The 22692-nt window shown below is 39.2% G+C and overlaps 1 protein-coding gene across 1 annotated transcript in view; it reads left to right on the forward strand.

The window, feature by feature from the left end:
• LOC111667222 (syntaxin-binding protein 4) overlaps positions 1–22692 on the forward strand; it is an 80274-nt gene that overhangs the window by 2871 nt on the left and 54711 nt on the right. Inside the window, exons 2-3 of the mRNA XM_023422862.2 lie at positions 6128–6201; positions 12350–12445. Coding sequence (XP_023278630.1) covers positions 6128–6201; positions 12350–12445 — 170 coding nt within the window. The remainder of the gene's footprint in view (positions 1–6127; positions 6202–12349; positions 12446–22692) is intronic.

Here is a 22692-nt window from a genome sequence, read left to right on the forward strand (position 1 = left end):
TGTGTGTGTGTGTGTGTGTGTGTGTGTGTGTGTGTGTGTGTGTGTGTGTGTGTGAGAGAAAGAGAGAGAGAGAAAGAGCTTGTTTACAATTAACAATTTTTGATTGTATCTTTAATTAAGATTAACATATACTGGGGGACTATCAAGATTTGACTTGCATATATATAGAAGACTAGCTAGACTAGCTCTTCACATTTTGCTGCTTTAATTTAAAGGACCATGTTTTCATTCGAATTTCATTGCGTCCTCAATTTGCCTCATTGTTTCGGTGACAGGAGGGAATGTCAGCTTGCTGCTGGTGAACCCTCTGCAAATGAAAAATTGATAACCCGTCTTGTCATTCGGGCGGCAAGCAAACAGGGACCTGTAAGTGTCATTGCAGGGAAGCGATTGTTCCAGATTCCCAAAATGCACACAACAGTCTCTTAAATTTACTAACTAATTGTTGCTAATAATAATTAGCTATTACCTGTAAGTCTGTGCTGCTTCCTCTTGTTAATCTCCAGTATACATTATATATTGTAGTGCACCATCTGAGCAAACTTGCTACTTGAGCCAATGTCTGATGGATTAGGAAAACTGGGCAAAACCAGAGAGGTTGGTTCTTGTGCAGTACTGTTACATAAGACTACAATAATTTCTGCCAACCTCATCTACTGGAGATTACTGTACAGTGTGTGAACTCTGACCAAGATGCTTTTTTTTTTGTCATATTGTCTCATTTAAAGGTGTTTGTGTATGTAAAGTCATTTGTTGACATTTTCAGGCCTAATAAAAATAGGATGATGAATCTATAAAAATACAGAATGCACTGATGAAGCCTCACAAGTAGACTTTGCTTTATTTTAAAGGCCTTATATATCTATATATCTATATATATATATAGATATATATACAGTATATATATAGATAACCCGCCCACCTGGACCCACCATCCATCCTTGCAGGATTTGGATCCTCTAAGTGTTTACCTGAAATCTCCTACATTTTTATATTGGACCACTCACAACAAAGTCAGAAGAGCGTTCAAATCTAAATATCTTAAAATGTGCAAATCAGTAAAAGATCATTTCCAAGTAAGTGGTTAGTTACATCTGTGAAAAGTGTAAAGAAGTTAAATGGACATATCAATCAATCAGAGTTTGGTCCTGGAGGGATGTCACCTGAGTCAGTGTGGGATGGTCTGAAGACTACAAGTTTGAAACAAGAATCACCTCCTGTCTGCTTCCTTCACTCAGATTACTTCAGGTTACATCCCTGTTTATCCAGCGTCATATGAAATATGAGCTATTTGTGTGAAATTATATTGAAACTGTATTTTGTGAGGTCACCATGACCTTGACCTTTGACATTTGACCACCAAGATCTAATCAGTTCATCCTTGAGTCCTAGTGAATGTTTGTGCCAAATTGTGCCCAGTTTTGTGCCAAGGCGTTGTCATGTCATGTCAATGCCAACACAAATAGTTCCGCAACTGGACTAGTACTTGACTGTTGCTAAGCAACACAAAAATGGTTTCCTGATATGCACAGTGCACACTAGCTTGCTTCTTTGTCTACATCTACCTCAGGTGTGCGCCGAAGTATTCTTCCCTTCCCTTCATCCTCTTCTGACGACCAGATATCATCAACGACCATTAATGTAACGCTGATTAATGGTCACTCAAACACGTGAAGCGGAGTGATACATGTCGTTAAAAGTCCCAGTGCTGTTATACTCTATATCAGCACTCATGGAATGACTCTACTTGGTCAGAACTAACTATAGTAACACTGCATAGAAGTGATGTTTAATTAATTAATTTATTTATTTTTATTTACCTTGTGCACATGGTGTTGTCTGTGCTGTGTGTTAAATGTGTGTGTACATGACTAATGGCTCTCTTTACTGCAAACCAAATTTACCTACAGGTACAAATAAAGGAATCTAACCTTACTTAATCTGTTTGGCAGGGTTGGGGCACCTGTCAGCCAAAAAGCTTTGTAGTCTCATCCACCACTGCTGGCGTGGTCCTGTCAGATAAACAAATGACAAATGCTGTTTAATTGTTTTTTATTAGAGGAGCATCTTCATTATATCTTTGTACAGAACTATAATATAGCTCTCTTGCTCTTTGTTGCTAATTGTATAGCAGGTTGTTTTGCTTTCTTCTTTTCAACTTGTGATGTTGTTCTGTTCACCTGTTATCTGGAAGCTTTGCAGGAGATAGCTGCAAAGTTTAGTTTTTTTTTCATATTTTCTCTGTTTGGGGTCAATGGAGGCAGAGGGGTATTAGTATGATCAACTTAAAAAACTCTGAAAATCCTCTGCTATGATTCATATTTTGTTTAACATGATTTTCCAACATAAAAAGTGTTGGAAACAACTCAAACAAATACAAAACTGGGTGTGAAGCCCATCTACTCTTATGTCCTGATTGAGAAATCTGGATCAGGCCTTGAGCCCCGCCCACCACCTGCTTGCTCCAGGTGGACAGGTGAAAGAGCAGAGAGTATCAAGATGGTTAGAGGAGGAAACATCAGAGAGACTCAGCCACATGTTTGAGCCTCAGTCAGACCCAGACTCATGAGGAGTCTGTTGAGACCAGAACCAGAGACTAGCAGACGGATCAAAAAACCAATGGGGTGTGGAAATCAGCAAGATTAGCCATGAAAGCAGTGCATGGATGAGTGGTACATGTGCTGTGGAGGTGTTGTATGTGCAAAAGCAAAAAGCAAAAGATGATATCAACAGATCAGATGGAAGGGGGAGGACAAGTGAACACATGGGCCAGTTTTTATAGTCTGGAAGACCCAGATGAACAGCATCAGCTGACGACCCTCCCATTTCAACCAAGTTCCTGCCAATGTGTGCAAGGACAACCTCCAAAACAATGGGAGGGACGCCACAATGTTGTTTGTTCGCTTGTAGCTGACAGTGGCTAACACAGTGTTAGTGGTTGTGCTAATGCTAAATCTCACTCTCTGTACTGACAAGGTTTCAGGTTATTTAGCACCGCCCCCCGTCCCCACAAGTTGACAGGATTGGTTCCCTAGGTTTGTGATGTCTGAATCTGTTTTTATAAGACTGTCATTGGTTAGTGTAATACAGTGTCAGAGGCTAAATCCTTCAAAACGATCAGACAGTTGAGTCAACATGTTGGGTCTGAGCTCGGCCTCATGAGGTGAAAATATTCATATTAAAAATATTGATACTTAATAATAACAATAATAAATAATGAATTAAAGTCTTCAGGGGCACCAACCTAAACTAAAATAGCCAATATTGGTTCAGTCTGGAACTCTTATTAATAATTTACTTAATAACTATAACCAAATTACAATAGCAACAGTAAGTAAAGTTAAGGAACTCTACTGAGTAAAGGTGTGTGTGTGTGTGTGTGTGTGGGGGGGGGGGGGGCTGATTCCGGGGGGTTGCTGGCAAGGCAGACTAAACAAGATAACAAGATGGTGGTAAACAAGAAGCTACTAAAAATAGCCGCTGAGACCACCTGGTGTGTGGGGGAGGGAACGTGTGAGTTTCTTCGTTAGTCTAGCTCATGTAATCTAAAGGTACCAGGTTAGAGGGAGGAGGTTGTGTGTGAACATACAAGTACCCGAATAACTCTATGACTGACCATATCCTAAGCAACATAACCACAAAACATCAACCAACCTGTACATGTACAAAGGTTTAGACTTCTGCTGCTTAGCTGTACTGTGCTACGCTGTGCTAGTTAGTTATCCCAGTCAGTTAATGTCACCCAGTCCTTGGATCAAAAACAAAGAGGTCTTTTCCAGTGTTGTTGTTAAGTCCAGTGAGTTGGGAGGCTTCCTGGTGGAGTAAAGTCCTGTCTGGTTGTGTTGCTTCTGCTGTTATCACCTTTGTTCTCCTCACAGAGTTAGCTGTTCCATGCTAACTCTGCTGTGGCTCCTGTTGCTTGGAAAATCAGCTGGCTGACCTTGTGTTGTTGCTGCTAATTCTTAATAGAACTTGGTTCACTCTCAGTTTATCCTAAGCAGGTCACTGCTGTTGAGGAGAAGAGTTTGCAGTCTGCTGTGAGCAGGCCGGCAAGAGAGCTGTTGTCTCAGGTAGCTGGGCTGACCTGAGCTGGGGCCTTGTTGCTCCTTGAAAAGCCGAGAGGGAAGAGGAGCTGCTCTCCAGAGCAAGCCAAGGAGAGAAGACGAAGAAAAGAGAAGGAGATCTGGTTTTGTTTGGTGACACCCTGGGGGGGGGGGGTCACATCACACACTGACCAACACTGACTGGTCAGTGAGGTCCCTGGGGGAGGGTCGTCCCCAGGTGTGAACAGTGAGGAACTGTGGGGAAGTGAGTGGAACAAAGAATGTAGTTTCCAGAATCTTGAATGTACCTGAGTCCCAACAAACATGTCTTTGAAACAGTTTCAACACAAACTGAAAGTTATCACCATCATGCAGGACTTTTGTATCAGATTGCTTTACTTTTAGCCAGGTGTTCCTGATAAACTGACAACCGAGTGTAGAAGTTAGTAGTTTGGACTCCAAATATATCAATACAAATTTTTGTTCTGTACCATACATCAGTGAATATGAGTAAAACACCAAAGTCAGTATGTGAACAAAAGCTTTATTTGCCTTTATTGGTGCACCATATTTATAATAAGTAAGATATAAGCTGTGTCCCAATTCTGTGATTCACGCTTCAGAGGACATTGTCCACAAAGGTGTGGCCCTTTGTGGCCGCTGTGGACCGCAGAGGCCAAATTGAAATGAGATGTTCTGGTCTATGGGGGATTTTTGCTTTGCGTCACCAGCTGTACCTAGCAACCTTGACAATATGAATTTTTTACAAGAACTTTTTTTAAGCCCTTGGTTTTCACAGTTGTACTCTTCTGTGCTGTTTTAACAGAGCTGAAACCCAAAGTGTAATCTTCACCGTATGAATCTTGGGATAGGTTGGCCATGAAGGATCCCGAGACTGGCACATTTCTCAGCCGCATCTGAAAGACACAGCTACAGTGTGTCTATTCCATAGACTGGATTAGCTTTTATATAAAAATATTGTTTGTATAATATATTTTACAGTTATAGGTCACATTTCACACACACTCTGCATCACTATGAGGTAAATAAAACTAAGAATAATATAAAACATTCCAGCAGAGATGCTGCGTCTCCAGATTTGGCTCAGGTAGATCTGATGATGAGCGTGTTAGATATGAGACATGTCAGGAGGAAGATTGGCATTGCCTCTGCTGTTGACACTGTTTTAACTATATATGGTTGTTTGTTGTGGATGGTGGTGGCAGCTGCACACACAGACCAGCACTGAAATTCCTTTTCAACACGGCTCCAAACTGAATATTTTTCCTCTATTCAGAGCTCAGTGCTGAGTAGCTCCTGTGTTAAAACTGTATATGGAAGAGTCACATGTTGTGAATCTTTCTTCTTCAGATGTACATCCAGAGGTGTGTACAACATTTCCAGTTCCCAGGAAATGATTGCAGACGTGTCAACAGAACAGTAGTCTCACCAGAGAGATTTACTGTATTTGTCCAGGGATTACACCATTTACTCTACACGGGCGAAACAGAAACTGTCAAGAGGATTGTATCTTGTCACTTATTGTGTTGTGTTATCTGTGTTTTGAACCAATCTTTGCCAGTTGCACAAAAATAAATGAATAAAGACCAAATATATTCAAAACTGAAATGCTGCACATCTACTACCCCCAGACTTTCACTGTCAGCTGTTTACACAAAAAGAGGAAACAAACCTGCTTCAGCATATTTCTGTACCGGACATGACACAGTGATGAATGTGAAAATACCATTCGGTCACATGTTTTCATCCAGACACTGATTTGTACAAGGAAATGTCAGCAGCGGACACGAAGGCACACTGCCTGTTTTCAATGGCTGACAATGCTCTGTTAAGTGCCATCAATCCCCAACCTGCAGGAGAAACTGTGTGAGACCGACACAAGGCTCAATATTCATCATCAGGTCAAACTCCAGTGAAGTGAGCAGTGTGTAGCTTAACAACCAAAGAGCCCAGTCTGAAAAAAAAACAAGAAAAGCACATTTATCTCTCAAGATTAAGTTTGTGTTGTACTTATTTTTTGTCTTTGTCTCTCCCTCTCTTCTTCATCCCTCCATCTCTAACAGGACACTAATGGGTCCATATGGAGTAGACCGAGCTGTTCATTCCATGGAGTTTACAGACTGTGAGAATGGCCTGGGTAAGTCACTTCTTTCTCCTCAGCGACCAAGAATAGAGGGTAAACATGTAGAAACTTATGTTCCTGAACTGTGTCCTCTCTGTCCCTTTCACTGTCTGTGGTCTATACATGCCTGTACAGGTCATGGTTATCAGGGGCTGGGCTGCATGCAGCATTCATTAGGTGAAAGAGATGCTAATGAGACCTCTGAGACTAAATCATCAAAATAAAATTGTGGGCCTTAAAACCAAAACAATGAAAGATGCTAAACAGCTCTGTGACACCACAAGTGACACCTTTAACATTACACAGCCAAATGATACATTGTTAATGCAAAGATATTATTTAGTGCAGCTTGAGTAACTCGGTTTACTCCAGACCACATGCAGTGCTGATCCTATAAATTATATGCTTTTATTCTGAAGGGCAGAGGCATGTAACAGAGGTGTTATTCCTGCTAGAGCAAAGAATCTAAAGAGGTGTAGCTACTTTCCTGTTGTCAGCTATTAATGAGTCTTGAAAGTAAATTTCTGTCCACATTTACAATTCCACATACCACTGTGGACAAATATATCATTGTTTGAAAAGATGATTCCTCGTGACCGAAAGATGGAAATATGTACAGATCAGACCAACACTTCAGTTTGGCTGGTTTATTTGTGCACAAAGGACAGATCTGATGTAGGGTACACCAAGTCTCTCCCTGAATGACAGCTACAACACCCAGAACAACACACAATATTCTAACATCTGTTAACCTTGAGATCTTTACCTCTGTGTTTTACTTCTATTGCTTACCTCCTCCTAAAAGGGGGTGCATCACTAAATCTCTGCAGGATGTAGATAAACCTATAAACAACAAGATAACCATAAAATCCAGATATGTAATGGATCCCTTGACATCCAGCTCACCCCAAAGGTCAGCAGCTTACCTGACGTTCACATTCTTAACATCCTTAAACCAAAGTTGCCAACATGCAAAAACAAATTCAACCTTACATTGTTGTTCCAGGATATTCTTTGCTTGTAACTTACCAATTTACTGAGTAAGTTCTACCACTTGTTGGATATAAGGGCTGTGGCATCATGGCATATCCTTTCTAGGTAAAAATTAACTATTTTAAGTAATTCAGCAAAACAGTTCATTTATGTTATTGCCCAGTTAAATAAACATAATGCATAGCTTTACAACATCATCCTCCACTATCTGGCAGCTGAGTGTCATCTGAATAGCTGAAATAATGTAAGTCCTACTTTTAAAGGGATTTTCTCTGCAGAGTAGGTATCCTTACTGTGTTTTTGCCCGGGAGGGGAAGTAGGTCATGTGGCAAAGCCCTAACCCACTTAACTCAGCTGGGTTAAGAATGCAGGAGCTGCTGTTGTTTTTATCCTTACTTCACTCCCACACCACCGCTCTGGTGAAGCTTGTGCCTACGCAAGAACAAAATGCTCATATGTATGAATGTTATTACAGTCGAACTGTAAAACATCCTGCTGAAGTGGATGTGCTGTGTCTTTTATAATCCTAAAACTCTGCTCAGAACTAATCTGTAGCTTCTTGTGAATATATCCTGAATGATGTTTAAAATAACTGATGTGCATGAGTTGAATAATTTCATAGATGTTTTTGCCCCTGATTCAGAGACACATTAAACAATGAATTGAAAGTTGACACATACTAATAAACAAGTGTCTGAAAATACAGACACTCTCTATATACGGACATCAGCAAAAGTCTTCAATATAATTAAACCCACATTTCATAGATGTAGAGCATAAACAGAATCATTTTATAGATGTAGTGTATTATACTGTCAATGGACAGTATATTTAACACATTCAAATACATTCCTGCTGAAAAATGTGTTGCTGTGAGTTATAGTGACTGCCATTATTTTTGAATGACATTATAATCATAAGACCAATGTACTGTATACAAGTGCATCATCATAATGAGCGTGATAACTGTAGCACTGAGCACATGGACATTAGAATGGGATCTATACTAACTGTAATGACAGAAAAGGACAGAAATAACTGTAAATATAATGTAGGTCAACTCGGCCCTACAGATATTAATACATTATGTAACTTAAAGATACATATTTTAACTTAAAGTTACATCTATTATTTTGAAATGAGGTGCTGCGGTCCAGTGTAAAAGAGGTGTGACTGGACCTTCAGAACTTGATAGTGGTACTTTGTCTGCAGGCTTAGAAACCACATCTGCATCACAGATACAAGATGCCTGAGGTGTGATGATAAAGACTGAGTGTAATGTCATAACGACAGCAGTGAAGGGTAGAGCAGGTGAGGAGCAGGCTGGAGGAAAGGTTGAAGGTATGTGTTTGTGTTTGTGTGTGTGTGTGTGTTTACTGAAAGCAGCACACAGGTGAAAAGCAAATCAGCTTATTGTCGTCCAACTTGAGCATGTTCAAGTGTACACACTGTTCTGATACATAAAGCCTAAGCATAAGACCCCCATCTGTACAGCTGAAGCCTCCACAGCATGAGGGGGAGCATACACACTGTAACACTCCTGCTATCCTACAGTGAGGACAGCACATGCTAATCTCTTTGTTAGTGCAGCTGAGAGCTGCACCACCTCAGCACATAGGCAGGATAAAGTTTTCATAGAGAAACTTTAAAATCGTCTCCGTCACAGTTAATTGTGTGGACATGTTGAATCTGTAGAGTGTGTCTTAAAGAAGCAGTTTCGGTCCTCAGGTGTCCAGATATGGCTCTGTGTTGTTCAGGAAACATGGTAGGACGGGTTTGTCCTTCTCATTCTCATAAATGTGATGCATCTATAACTGAAAAATAACATAATTAGTCAATAATCAATAATAAGTATTTCAATGTTCACTTTTTTGCTGATGACACAATTGTATATGCTCCCGGCTCCACCCCAGCCCAGGCCCTGACTTGTCTTCAGTCTGCTTTTGATGACGTCCAACTGTCTCTCCTTAATCACAGATTAGTCTTAAATATACATGGTTTTCTCCACCTCCACCACTGATTTTGATCATCCTGCCATTAAAACTTTAAATGCCACTCATATTACTCTCACTGATTAATACAACATACTGAGCATTTTGGCTTGACAAAAGACTGTCATTCAAGGTTCATATTCAACACTTCACTCAAAAATTCAAAGTCAAACTTGGCTCCTTGTATAGAATTAAAGGATGTCTGTCTTCCTCCAGCTGTACTATTGTGCAACCTATGCATGTAACTATAGCTATGCACCATTTAAATGGAATGAACTGCAAACTGCCCTCAAACTAGAGTCTAACATTTCCCTTGGAGACTTTTACTGCTATTGTAAATGTTTTTGCTAATTCTCAGTTTCTTGTATCGTGTAGTTGTGTTCTCTTTGTTGTTGATTGTCTCTTGTGACTGCTTCTTGTTTTTTGGATTTTAGTGTCATTGAGACCTGATTAAATAAAAAAATACACTAATTATGATAAAAAAAACAACATTATAATGATTATTAAATTCAAAATCTCCACTACATATATTATATGAGTCTGGACAAACGTGGATGTAAACTGCAACATGACTGGTTGGTGGAGGCAAACAACCATGAGGTGGTGATTCTAGTTTATCATGTTCTTCTATCATCTGGGGTATTAAACCATTTTTAGATAAGACTGCTGTTTTTCATCACTTTGAATTTTACCATCTTTGCAAGGTCTGGTGGAACATTTAATCTTCGGGTAATGAAAATGGCCTTGATGCATGGAAATGATTTGGAAAACAGAATGTGAAGCTGAAGAAGAGGGAGAGAGGCTTGTCTTTAATATTAGCTGCTGCTGCTGCTTGTGCATTAGAATGATGTTTTTCTTATCTGATGATAGGCGCAGGGAGGAGAACGCTTTGAGGATGAACAAAAGAACAAGACACTGTTTTCCTCAGAGAAGAGTCAGAAGGGAGGAAGGGCTGAGATGAGGAACTTTATAACCCCGTTCTTCCAACAGGCAATAATTAACATGCGCCCCTTCGCTCCAGACCCAATTAGTGTTACCATTTTGTCTCTGTGGTTACAGCAGCCTTAAGCTAAAGAAGTCTGATCTAATAGTTAAATAAGGTCGAGTGTAGCTGCTTCAGTGATTCCACTGTATAGTACAGTGAGGGAACGTGAATGTGGAGGACCTTGGAGATGTAGAAGCTCTCTGTTCAGTGTGAGGAGGAACATTTCAGAATGAATAGAAACATTTTGCCCAGTGGTGAATCTGATCATTTATACCCAAAATCCATCAGCAATATGGTGCAGTTGCCACCTAGATTTTTATTGACAGTTTGGAAGACAAAACTGGAATTCTTTTGGTCGGTCCCCAAGATAAAAGAGATCTACTGTCTGTAAACTTGGGCATCTGGCCCCTGTTAATCAGAGGTAACATGCCTGGGCATTATTTTAGACTGAATTCAATTTTACTTCAAACATAAAGAAGGTGACCATTTAAGAAATATTGCTAAAGTACAGCCGTTCCTAATCCATAAAGATGCTGAAAAAAACGTATTCATGCTTTTATTTAAAGCATAATAGATTATTGCAGTGATCCTTTTACTGCTCTTCTGAAGCAGGAAATAGAAAGACTGCAGTTTATTCAGAGCTGTGCTGCTGGACTTTTAACTAAAACAAAGAAGACAGCTCATATTTCCATGGCTTTGGCTTCACTCCACTGGCTCCCAGTATCTTTTAGAAGAGATGTTAAAGGTCCCTTTACTTGTCTTTAAAGCTCTTCGTGGTTTGGGACCAGCTCACACTGCAGATTCTATGTGGTTTTATAATCCTTCATGAGCACACAGACCTTTTACTGCCGGGCTTTTAAAGAAAACAGGCAGTGCAGCTTTTTTTAAACTTTCCTCCAAAACTCTGGAAAACCTGCCAAGAGCTATAAGAGATGCTCTGTGAACATTTTTAAACCACAGCTGAACCTTGTTTAACTTTGCTTTTGGTTCAGTCTCTCATTTTTACTATTCTTACTGTTTTCTCTTTTTATTTTCATTTACATATTTATCATCTACTGTCTTTATATTGTCTAATTGAATTCTCCCTCACTTTATTATCAGATTTTTTATTGTAAAACACTTTGAGCTACATCTCTTGTATGGAAAGTGCTCTATATATAAAGTTTATAATTATTACTATGCTGAAACTTCTAATGCACAGTGATGAATCTCCCTCATGTGAGCACTGTACTTTAAGGTTTACTGTATTATTAGTAGTATATTATTCTAATAAATACAGCACATCCCTGTGAAGTGATTTCTGTGATATCTGTAACCAACAAGAAACTTAACATGACGTGGAGCAGAAGTTCAGGGAAGTTGAATCAAACCAAAATATTGTCAATTTATTTTTCTATGAAAAGATCAAAGTCGTCACCCTGATACTAATGACCTGGGATCAGTCTTTTCAATTATTTAGATATCAGGTGTGACAGGAAGTGAGAGAGGTGCAGTGTAACTACATCCTGTGGCTCTGACGACCACAAACACCTTCTGACATTTCCAACAGTACAGCTGTAAAAAGAATTAGTGTCAGGCTCATACTGTAGTTTAACACGTAGGTGAAACACTGTGTCAACAGAAAATCTAGCACTTCTTTCACTTGAACCAGTAGCTTTAGCTGTGAGTTATTAGCTACCTGAGCTACAGATTTGAAATGACGTCTTTTTCAGACTTGCCTTTAATGCAGGCTAATAATAATAATCTACCGCATACAGTAAATAAACATTTTGACCATGGAAGTATTTTTAATCCCATTCATACCAATCTAGTCTTTTAACTTTAACTCTTTTAACTTTAACCACCTTGTTCTGGTGAATGACAATGACTGCAGAGCTGACCCCCCCACCACCAAAAAAAAAGTCCTCCCCTGTCAGCATTACACAAATACGGTGGCAGCCGCCGACAGAAGACCTTCCCCTCTCTTTGCTGAGATCACAATATTCAAAATCCCATCTGTACCAAGTAATTATTATTCATTTATGTACAATGATTAGCATTTGTTCCATTTGGAGTTAACCAGCTTCTGTGGCAAAACTGTGTGAAACTGTAACACAGACACGTAGCAGTGTGATGGTAGCTTCACTGAGCTCTGAGTTAATGTTGTCATCATGTTTTCAACCTGTTCAGAAAGTGATTTTTCTCTTCCCAACAGGAATCAAAGTGATCGGAGGAGTGAAGGAGCTAACTGGAGAGGAGTTTGGAGTCTACGTCAAACGCATTTTACCAGGAGGCCTTGCTTCAAGTGATGGTAAGTGCTGTGTCCTCTGATTCTACATTCTCTTCTCACAGTGTCCCAGGATTATTTTTATTACTTCAAATTCAAATTTTACTGTTTTACTATCCAAAGAAGAAAATGAATTTGGTCAGAGTGAAAACACAGAGGCAGGTAGTGAAGAAAAGAGAGGTGTCCATCATCACCTCAGAGCACTGTGTCCCAGGAGTTATTAACTTAACCATCCTCCCCAGATGAAGAAACCCGTCTGACCCACTCAAAGTGAAATGTCTGACAGTAAAACTACAGACAAATCACTATGCTGCTGCTGCTGTTGAACAATAAAAATAAGATTGTTGAAATCTTGATCTTCTGTTGCAATATTCCGGTGGAGGGAGTGAGTTTGGATCATTTAAGATGTGTATTGTTATTGTACTATTATTCTCATTTAGAAAAATAGAAATTAATTATTTAAATTATTTTTATGAAGCTGCCCCTACCAAAGTATCTTTGATTCCTGTGATCGTTCTCACTGTTGTTACAGTGAAGATGATGATGATGATGACGATTATTAATTAATTCAAATTCAGGCTAGGTGGTGAAGCAGGTGAGGGTCTATAGAGACCTGGACACTGACAAAGACAGAGCTGTGTCCTTGTCTCAGCATAGAGACTGTGAACAGGAAGGTACAACTACATATATTTACATATATATCCTACACAACCTGATGTCATCAGCTCAGCAAAAAGATTTAAATGACGTATAAAAAATCACTAGGTAAACTGATGAGAGTATTTCCTTAAACAGATATAACAGCCTACTCAGGTAAGTATTATTGGCTGCTTGAGTCGTATTAGACTGGACTGCATTAAAAGCCAGGAAAAATAGGCAGGAGGGAACTGTGGGAAACAGAGAGGTAAAATTATGTGAAAAGTGACAGGATGATCTCAGCAGAAATCTTCAGTAATGCAAAGTTTTAATGAATAACTCTTTCCATGTAATCCGTCAGCAGTAATATACCAGGATAGCAGCTGTTTGTATCAATTTCTCTTCCCTCCTTCTGTTGTTTACAGAAATGTAATCCAACAAGATTTCAGCTGCTGCTTCTCTTTCATTTTACCCGTTTTGGTTTTTGGTTCTTAAAACCACAAATATATCTTCTTATGGATCAACACTTCAAATAAAACACAGAAGAAGAGGAAAATATGAAGCTTTGAATATCCTTCCATGTGTTTTTTGGATGAGAACATCTTGAGAAGGGATGGGTATCGAGAACCGGTTCCAGTTGAGAACCGGTTCCAACCTGTTCGATTCATCGACATCATTTGCCTTTATGCTTAAAGATTCCCTTATTGATGCCTTCAACTTCCTTTTTTTTTTTCTTTATTGAATAGTTTATAGTTACAAAATGAACTTATAATGAACAAAGACAAACAGGCATCACAACAATACAACTTGCAAACACATAAAAAAAACAAAAAGTAAATAAAACAAACAAAAAACACAAACATTTTAAGGACGACACATAGTAATGAAATTTCTTTGTAGAACTCTTGTAAAGCGCTTTCTGTATCAGCACATTTCTTATCATTATAATTTGGATACACTCAAAGTATTTAAGGGCTCAAACGATGGGCGAGACCTTGACAACTTGGCCGCATGAATGTGAAAGTTAACAACCCACTGCACCTTCTTTATTTTATTAACATAATATAATAATAATATAGCTTTGGCATCTAATCTTATAGAATAGTTGGTTTGAGTGTCAAAATAATCTTCCATTTTCCTCCAGAATCCTGACGTGTCCTGACATTCAAAGAATAGATTATTTGTCTCGTCTTCCCTCTTACAAAACTCACATTTTTTATCAATATTAAAACATCTTGCAACATATTTGTTAGTGGGATAAATATTATGTATAATTTTGTATTGAACTTCTTTTAGTATATTTGGAATAACATATTTGTAAGGTAGAAGCCATACTTTGTCCCACTGAATATTGGAGAAATTTTCCTCTTGGAGAAATTTTCCTTTTGCTATAGAAGTAATTTCAGTCAATTTAAAGTCAACGAGTACTCCCCAGTTTCAGCAGAGCAGTGAAGCGCCGCATTAGTGATGTGTCTGTTGCGAACAAGCCGGCTCTTTTAAGTGAACGTGAAGTGATGTTTTGGGTTTTTTTTCTTCTTTTTTTGTCAGTTAATACAAGGCAGACAGCACCAACAACTACAGAGCAGTTATCTATATTGTTCAGTGTTCAGAGACTCATAATAAAATTTGTCTCGTGTTGACTAAACCTGTACAGGCCTACTTTTTTCCACACAGAAAATCCACAGGAAGCGATAAGGGAATCGATAAAGAATCGCATCGATAAGCAGAATCGATAATGGCATTGGTATCAATAAAAATCTTATCATTTCCCATCCCTAATCTTGAGGATGATTTAAATGAAACAATAACAAGCAGAAGAGAAGTTAATGATAAACACAGTGGATAGTGTCAGAGCGCCGGCCGCTGCTTTCTGGGGCTTCTCTCATGTGACCATGAAATCATGACTACAAAACACACAGCGTTGTCGTGGCCTACTTTCTCTGCGCCGTAGATGATGGATATGTTACACCCTTAAATAGACAGGACTCCATCTCTGTTTGGCAACTGTGTCTTTTCAGAAGCAACCGGAGCTCGCATCACAACGTCACAAGAACCAAACACGGCACACCTTGGCACCCACTGATGACGTAATGTGTTGCAATTACTGTGACACCCTGAAATCGAGCAAAACAATAATCAAAATATACGGAAGTGGAATGAGTGTGAGTGTGCATAAGTGGATATATACATAAATAATAAATAAGTAAAGAAATAAATAAAATGGGAAAATAGGGGAAATAATACAAAGATAAATAAATACAGAGGCAAATTAAAACTGAAACATCACTTTATGTCATATTTTATTACTTAATTAATGCATATATTTATTTTAACATTATTTTTGGCACATTTAATGGCATATTAATTTATTAATTGAGTCATTTATTTACTTTTGATTTTCGTAGTTCCAGTCCTCCATACAGAGCACCACAGATTCTTGACTTCAAAGTCCCTTGATCTTCCATTATATCACTGTCTCGTTTAGCTTCCTATATGAAGATCAAAGAGCTTTGCCGTCTCTTTCCTGTGTTCACCTGCTCCTGACTCATCACAGTGAATCTATTGCAGTATGAACAGTAGAGCAAAATATCTGCTGCAGACTGAAAACTCATCACCACTCACTGACTGGGATAAATTCCCAATGACTGCACGTAAAACAGCTGCAATATTCAGCTATTAATCTTCCCCAACATCACTTGAACACTCTCTCATAACGTGAAATAGCATGGGATCATGGGAGTAGTTGTCTTCACCACCATTAACATAAAATTCTCCTGGTTTGGTTTCTTTCAGTGTCAGTGGTTCAGGAAATCAAACAGACCCGGTGATTCTAACCATTAAAAACAGTGAATAAAGCAGTTTGTCATTTAAAGTCAGTGTTTGAGCGACGCTGTACGGAGGACAGAGATTCAGGGAAGAGTTGGAGCTGAGATTGATGCTAACCTTTGTTTTGATTGTTTCTCTGATAACTTATGAACCAGACGTTCAGCAGATTTTTACCAGCAGCTGAATTATCCACAGAGGTGTCCTCCTCTCCATAACAAACACACCAGGGGATTAAAACCAGTAGAAACCCAGAATAAAGCAGTTTGACTTTAAAAATCTGATATTCACAGATGCTCTTCAGTGACACAGGACAGGACGTCTCCAGCAGCTGGGAGCTGAGCTGTCTAACATTTCCTCAGCGTGTTTCTCTGATAACTTCAGATCCTGAATGAATCTGTCCTGGGCCACATTGAAGAACCGCATACTCCACTGACGTCTTGTGTCTCAGTCTGATTAGTCCCAAAACAGTTTATAATGAATGGAAAATATTTAGCTATTTCAAATGGATAAAACCTGATTTCATTATAAGACCTGTGTGCAGCGCAACAATTCGCTCAACCCCTCCATGCCCCTCTCGCTCTCGCTCTCCCTCTCTCTCTCCCTCTCTCTCTCACTCACACACACACACAAGCAGATTGACGATGGGCCTGTCTGTGGATTGGCTAAAAACACATACCTGCTTATTTGTATATAAAGCAGGGATGTGAGATCCAATCAAAAGTGGTCACTGGAGACATATTTTAAAGCAGGTGTGATTGGATGTACTTGTTATCAGATCACTGAAGATGCATGTTAATACCAGGTCTGAACCAGGCCTATTATTTTTTCTACCTCATTCAAATCAATGAGGGGAAGCTAAATAACAGAAACACCAGCAGCAGCAGCACAGAGAACATCCACCTCTCTGTGACACCTCACAGTGTCAATAAAAACTCAACCTTACAACTGAAAACTCAGTGTATATTGTGAACATATAAATGATACTTGTAATGTTAATGATTATAACAATCAAAGCTCGGATTCACAATGAGCTTGTGGTTTCACTATGGACCTACAATAGGGCAGGCCAAAGATGGTTGTCACATTTTTGACATTTCCATCTGTGTCTTTTAAGCCAGTGTGTTCACACTGTGATACTAACTAGATCCATGTGTCTGCTGTTAAATGGTGTGGGTGTTATCTCTGCAACACAGACATTCAATGTCTGGTTTTGTCTCAAACACAAGAAATGAAGTGTTACATTAGGGTTAGTTGTAACATACTCCGGGCTGAAATGTGACAGTAGTAGGACTATGACAAAAACTGATATTGAAAGATCAACACTTAAAGGTGCTGTATGTTAGAATTAACTCTTTGAGTTCAGCATCAAACTTTATCCTTTTACTCACCAAAAACTGTGTGTGTATTGTTGTTTCAACTAACCCAGACTCTTGTAGCCATGAACTAGCTTACCTTACAGCTAACAGCTAAAAAAATGAGCACTGAGAACTAGCATGAAAAATATCTTTATAGACTCCATAAACATGATTTAAGTTTGAAAGGTTTAACTACAGAGCAGACAGCGCTGATACAAAAATAAATGAAGTAAAAAAAAAACTTGTTCCCTCTAAAACAGTCTGTGTCTGTCACAGGGAGCTACTTCCTCACCTGAGGAATAAAGACTGAATCAGATGATTTCTAACTTGCTCCTGATTGGAGAAATTGGAGGGATGGTAAAAAAAAAGAAACACACAGACATGTGAGTGAGTAAACCATGGAGTTCCAAAATCCAGCTGCAGACAGTAGTTTCTATTAATCTGACAGCGGCAGAAAACAATAAAAGCACAAAAATAACTAAAACAATGAAACAAATTAAATGCTAATGTAGCGTTAACACCATAATTTAGAATTTGCTCTCGTTGAAAAGGGGGCACCAATGAATGAATGAATGAATGACTTCATTGATAAATTGATCAATCTCATATCGGAAGCCATGACTTCTCGATTCAATGGATCTCCAGTCTCTACGTCAAAAGAATACGACAGGACAACAACTGGGTGTAAATAAAGGAGTTTATTAACTAAACTATCTACAGAGTAAATGCAAGGTGTAATAATCATAAAGATGAAAATAATAATGAAATGAGCAGTGTGATGAGTTGGCAATGGTGGGAGAGAATATGTTATGGCTATACACTATGGCTATACAGCTAATGATGCTACAACTATGATGAGATTTGATGATTAAATATTGCTATATTTCAACATCAACCCAGTCATGAGCAGAGTGTTAAGACCGGCCTACTGCGAGTTGCGCTGTAGCTGAGGACCCTCGGCTGTAACCCAGGTGGCTGTGGTTGCCTTGGTAACCCTGGAGATGAGATGGAGTTGATTTCTGGTCGGCTTCTCTGCAGGCGGTCTTGCAGATGTGTTATCTGCCAGCATCTCTTGCGGGTTGATGCAAAATAAACTCTAAGGCAATTTCTTGACTTGGTTTTGACTTGGCTTATAAAATTAAAAGATCGTGCGTATAGACAAAAAGAATGTTTCTTGAAGCACGTGGCAAAGAAAGAATGGACGAGGACAAAATGATAAAGTGCAAAACCCGTCTTCTCCTGTGTTTCCACTTGGAGAAGAGAGTAATTTTCCACTGAACTTTTGAATAGTTTAAGATGTGTATAAGAGACAGCTATATTTCAACATCAACCCAGTCATGAGCAAAATTTTAAAAGTGGCCTACAGTGAGTTGCGCTGTAGCTGAGGACCCTCGGCTGTAACCCAGGTGGCTGTGGTTGCCTTGGTAACCCTGGAGATGAGATGGAGTTGATTTCTGGTCGGCTTCTCTGCAGGCGGTCTTGCAGATGTGTTATCTGCCAGCATCTCTTGCGGGTTGATGCGAAATAAACTCTGAGGCACTTTCTTGACTTGGTCTTGACTTGGCTTATAAAATTAAAAGATCGTGCGTATAGACAAAAAGAATGTTTCTTGAAGCACGTGGCAAAGAAAGAATGGACGAGGACAAAATGATAAAGTGCAAAACCCGTCTTCTCCTGTGTTTCCACTTGGAGAAGAGAGTAATTTTCCACTGAACTTTTGAATAGTTTAATTCTATAGTTTCCTTATAAACTTGCACATCCGTCTTCCACAATGATCATAAAACATTAAATGAAACAACATATAAACCTAATGGCACTAATAATGACAGACAGGAGTAATACAAGTGTGGATTTCATATTACATCCTTCAACCCTGGAATTAATCATGATACAAGTGGTTAATTGATCAAACTAAAGCTAAAAGCTAATAGTCTATAAATGTGGATTACAGACTGTAATAATACTAATATGGACATTCTGGATGTCATGTAGTGTGTTACCTTGTGTGAAGGATGCTGACAGTATGGTCAGTATGAAGGACATTGTCTTAAAATCTACATGTTACATTTCAAACATTCTATGGGATAGAAGTTTGGGATTAAACTATTGCATAGAAACATCTCATGAGTTACAGAACAGCTAGATATTTAATTTTACAATCTTCCTCAGATCTGTGTCTGTGAAGAGAGTTCTGCTGGTCACTACCCAGGATTGGAATGTGGGTTGGAGTTTATGACTCTTATCTAGAGAGGGACAGAGGAAGGGAGGTTGGTGTGTGTGTGTGTGTGTGTGTGTGTGTGTGTATTCATGCATGGTACAGAGAGGCCAGGATTCACACCTTAGTGTTAATCAGTCCTTTTGTTGTTACTTGTCTTATATAACAAAAAATCAAATATCATTAGACAGAATCTTATTGTTACAAACTTGAGATTTTTCCTATATTCTCCAGTTGCCTGGTGTCCATTGGTTGATCCTCTGGAGCTGACCCTTTGACCTTTGACCTGGTTCTGTGTCGTGCTAACAGCATGCTCTGTTTGTGGAAGAGGGGTCCTTTGTCTCTGTTTCCTATCAATCTGATAGTTTGATGTGTGTCAAATTTGGGTCCATAACTCTGCATGTCCTTATAATGAACTTCTCTAATGGCTTGTGACTGATGCCAGGCCAGGAATGTCCGCTACACTATGGTGGGTGTGTTACAATAGAACAACTGCATTTTGTTCCTGTATGTTCCTCGCGGGTCCATTAAATGTTATTAGTGATTCAGCTCAGTGTGGAGAAGAGCTGGTGTTCTCCTGCTCCTCAGCAGATCATCACAGCTGATTTTACGGACAGTGACTGAAACAGAGGTCAGAGTCTCTGTTGATGGAACTCCCTGCTTCAGTTGTGCGTACATGTTCGTTTCTCACAATTAACGTGAGTTCAGATTTAATCCTGTGAAATTCAGATTTTGCTCAGTAACACTTAGTTGATGAGTTGTTAATAAGTATAGTTCCTCTAATGACTATGACACAGCACTGTGAGGGAGATAATGACGAGTTACTGGAGACTGGGAGATACCGTATTAATGAATCATGAGGTAATAATCAGTTCATAAATATCACAAATTTCTTCATGAGTCGTTCCTCATTAACTCTGAACCCTCCGCTGAGCAACACACAGCACTGATTTGTGCACTCTACAGTAAAGTAATCCTGCCTACTGAGTAACTACAAGTAGTTCCTCATTACTGACTTGTTTCCATAGTAACAATGCACTATTTTGTGTACCACACTGTTAAGTGTTATTAGCTCAGTAGTTTTTCCAACTGGTGAGCACGAGAGAAATGATCTACTTGATGACCCCTGCTCCACAGTCTGCAGTCTGTCAGCAGCTGCAGACTGTGGAGTGAGACATTGTTTTCAGCTTGTCCGTACGTCCCATCCTCATGGACATGATATCCCAGAAACGCTTTGACAGAACAAATGTTCGCCTGGACTCAAACTCGAATTTGGTGGTCAAAGGTCAAAGAACTCTCAAAATATACAATAGGTGGCCTGCCACACAGTATTGATTAATGAATCAAGTTCACATTGCATTTTTCCCCATTCACCTGGAGCCAATGTTTTCACAAACAGACTGTAAACAGGCAACAGTGATTTGCTGCTAGGTAGCAGTCATGGCCTCAGCAAAGAAGCGTAAAGTCGACGACGAGGGCCGCTGCTTTCAGGAGCGGTGGAAAGTTGAAAACTTTTTCACTGAAATTCAAAACTGTTGAGTTTGTCTCATTTGCCAAGAGACCGTCGCTGTTATGAAAGAGTTCGATGTGAAGGGACATTACGAGACTAAGCACAAGTCATACCAGCGACTGTCCTGCAGGGAGCGAAACATGCTACCTGTCCTCCCAGCAGTGGCTTTTCACAGCACATGGTCCCCACTTAGTTTCACATTATGAAATCTGGCCCCCATTCAAAATACTTTGGACACTCCTGGCTTATCTTTTATTTTTCCTTTAATTCCTTCTCTGACATGTCACCACAAACGCCATAAGAGACACCTTTAACCATGATCTTTCACTCTAAATTCCTAAACTTTTCATATACTCTTGACTTTTCCTAGTTGCACACCACCAGGATTTATCCACTTGTGGAAATTTGTGCATCCAGTCCTTCACCAACTGATTGAAGTGATTCAGCTACTTTCAAAGGGTTTACTGTTACCCTGCTGCAACCTGATCCTTGATTTTATACACAATTTTAAAATCAGTTGCAGCTTTCATAACCTTATTTCCAGTTTTCTGTACTGCTGTATCTTCCCTGTCATCCTCTCTCTGGATCTATCTCCAGCTCTCTGCCCTCCTCATATTAACCCTCCATTCCCACTCGTGGCCAAAGCCATGCACCAGCGAAGAAAAAAGAGCAGATGATCAAAGGAGGAAAAGAAAAAAGAGGCTTCCACTGAGAAGTTTGAGACTTGAAACTCCTTACACACACCAGAGATTCTAAATCAAGCTGATTTCAAGAGTGACCCACCGGTTACCATTGGTTACCACTGGTTACCACTGGTTACTGGTTAAATCCACAGTTTAATCCAACATCAAAAGTCGATTAATCCATTCTAACCAATGCATCAATGCTCAGCAAACATTCTAACAAGAGTTTCTGCCCTGACCTTACAGCTGCTGTAACTGTAATCCATCATTTAGATAGAATTATACTGTAAATTTTAGGATAATTATAAGATTGTGGTATTTTCCCTTTAATTTTACCAAAATTTTATATTTCCACAGTAAAATTGTGTTTTTATTCCTCCACGACAGCGACAGTCAGAGCCAGAGGCGTATTGTTTTCAGGTTGTTTGTCCGTCTGTCCCAGTGTCATGGACACAATGTCACAGTAACACCTTGATGGAACTTTTCCAAATTTGGCACAAACATTCACTCAAGGACAAACTGACTAGATTTAGTCAGTGTGATCACAAAACACTTTTTAGCCATTACCCAAGACTTCACAGCAATTATGACATTTCACACAAAAGGTTCATCTTTGATATGACTCTGGAAAAACAGGGAGTGGAGGAGGCAGACAATATGTAGTTTCTACATATTATGACAGTAGAAATTGATGTTATACTGTTCCTTGATTTAGGGTATATCAATATATCTACTATATACAGTATATATCTATTATACAGTGATACACTATTATTAATTTCATGGTGATCTGGTGCTCGTTGTTTTATATTAGCGTTTATAAACTGTGTGTATATATTGTTGATTGATATTGTGTTCAGTACTTTCCTGTATGTATTTTATGCTTGAGTTTTACGTTTTTTAAAGGCATTGGAAATTAGCTTTGTCTTAAACATGCTGTGGTATGTGGCATTGGTTAATGTTGTGTAGTTGTCCCTATACAAACATATGAGAGCTGTCAGAAGTCATGGCCGTACATAAGAGAGCAAACACTATGGAGTGATGTT

Source organism: Seriola lalandi, unplaced genomic scaffold (genome assembly GCF_002814215.2).
Source record: "Seriola lalandi dorsalis isolate HSWRI2012SDOR001 ecotype SW California unplaced genomic scaffold, Sedor1 jcf7180002054686, whole genome shotgun sequence".
NCBI lineage: Eukaryota > Metazoa > Chordata > Actinopteri > Carangiformes > Carangidae > Seriola > Seriola lalandi.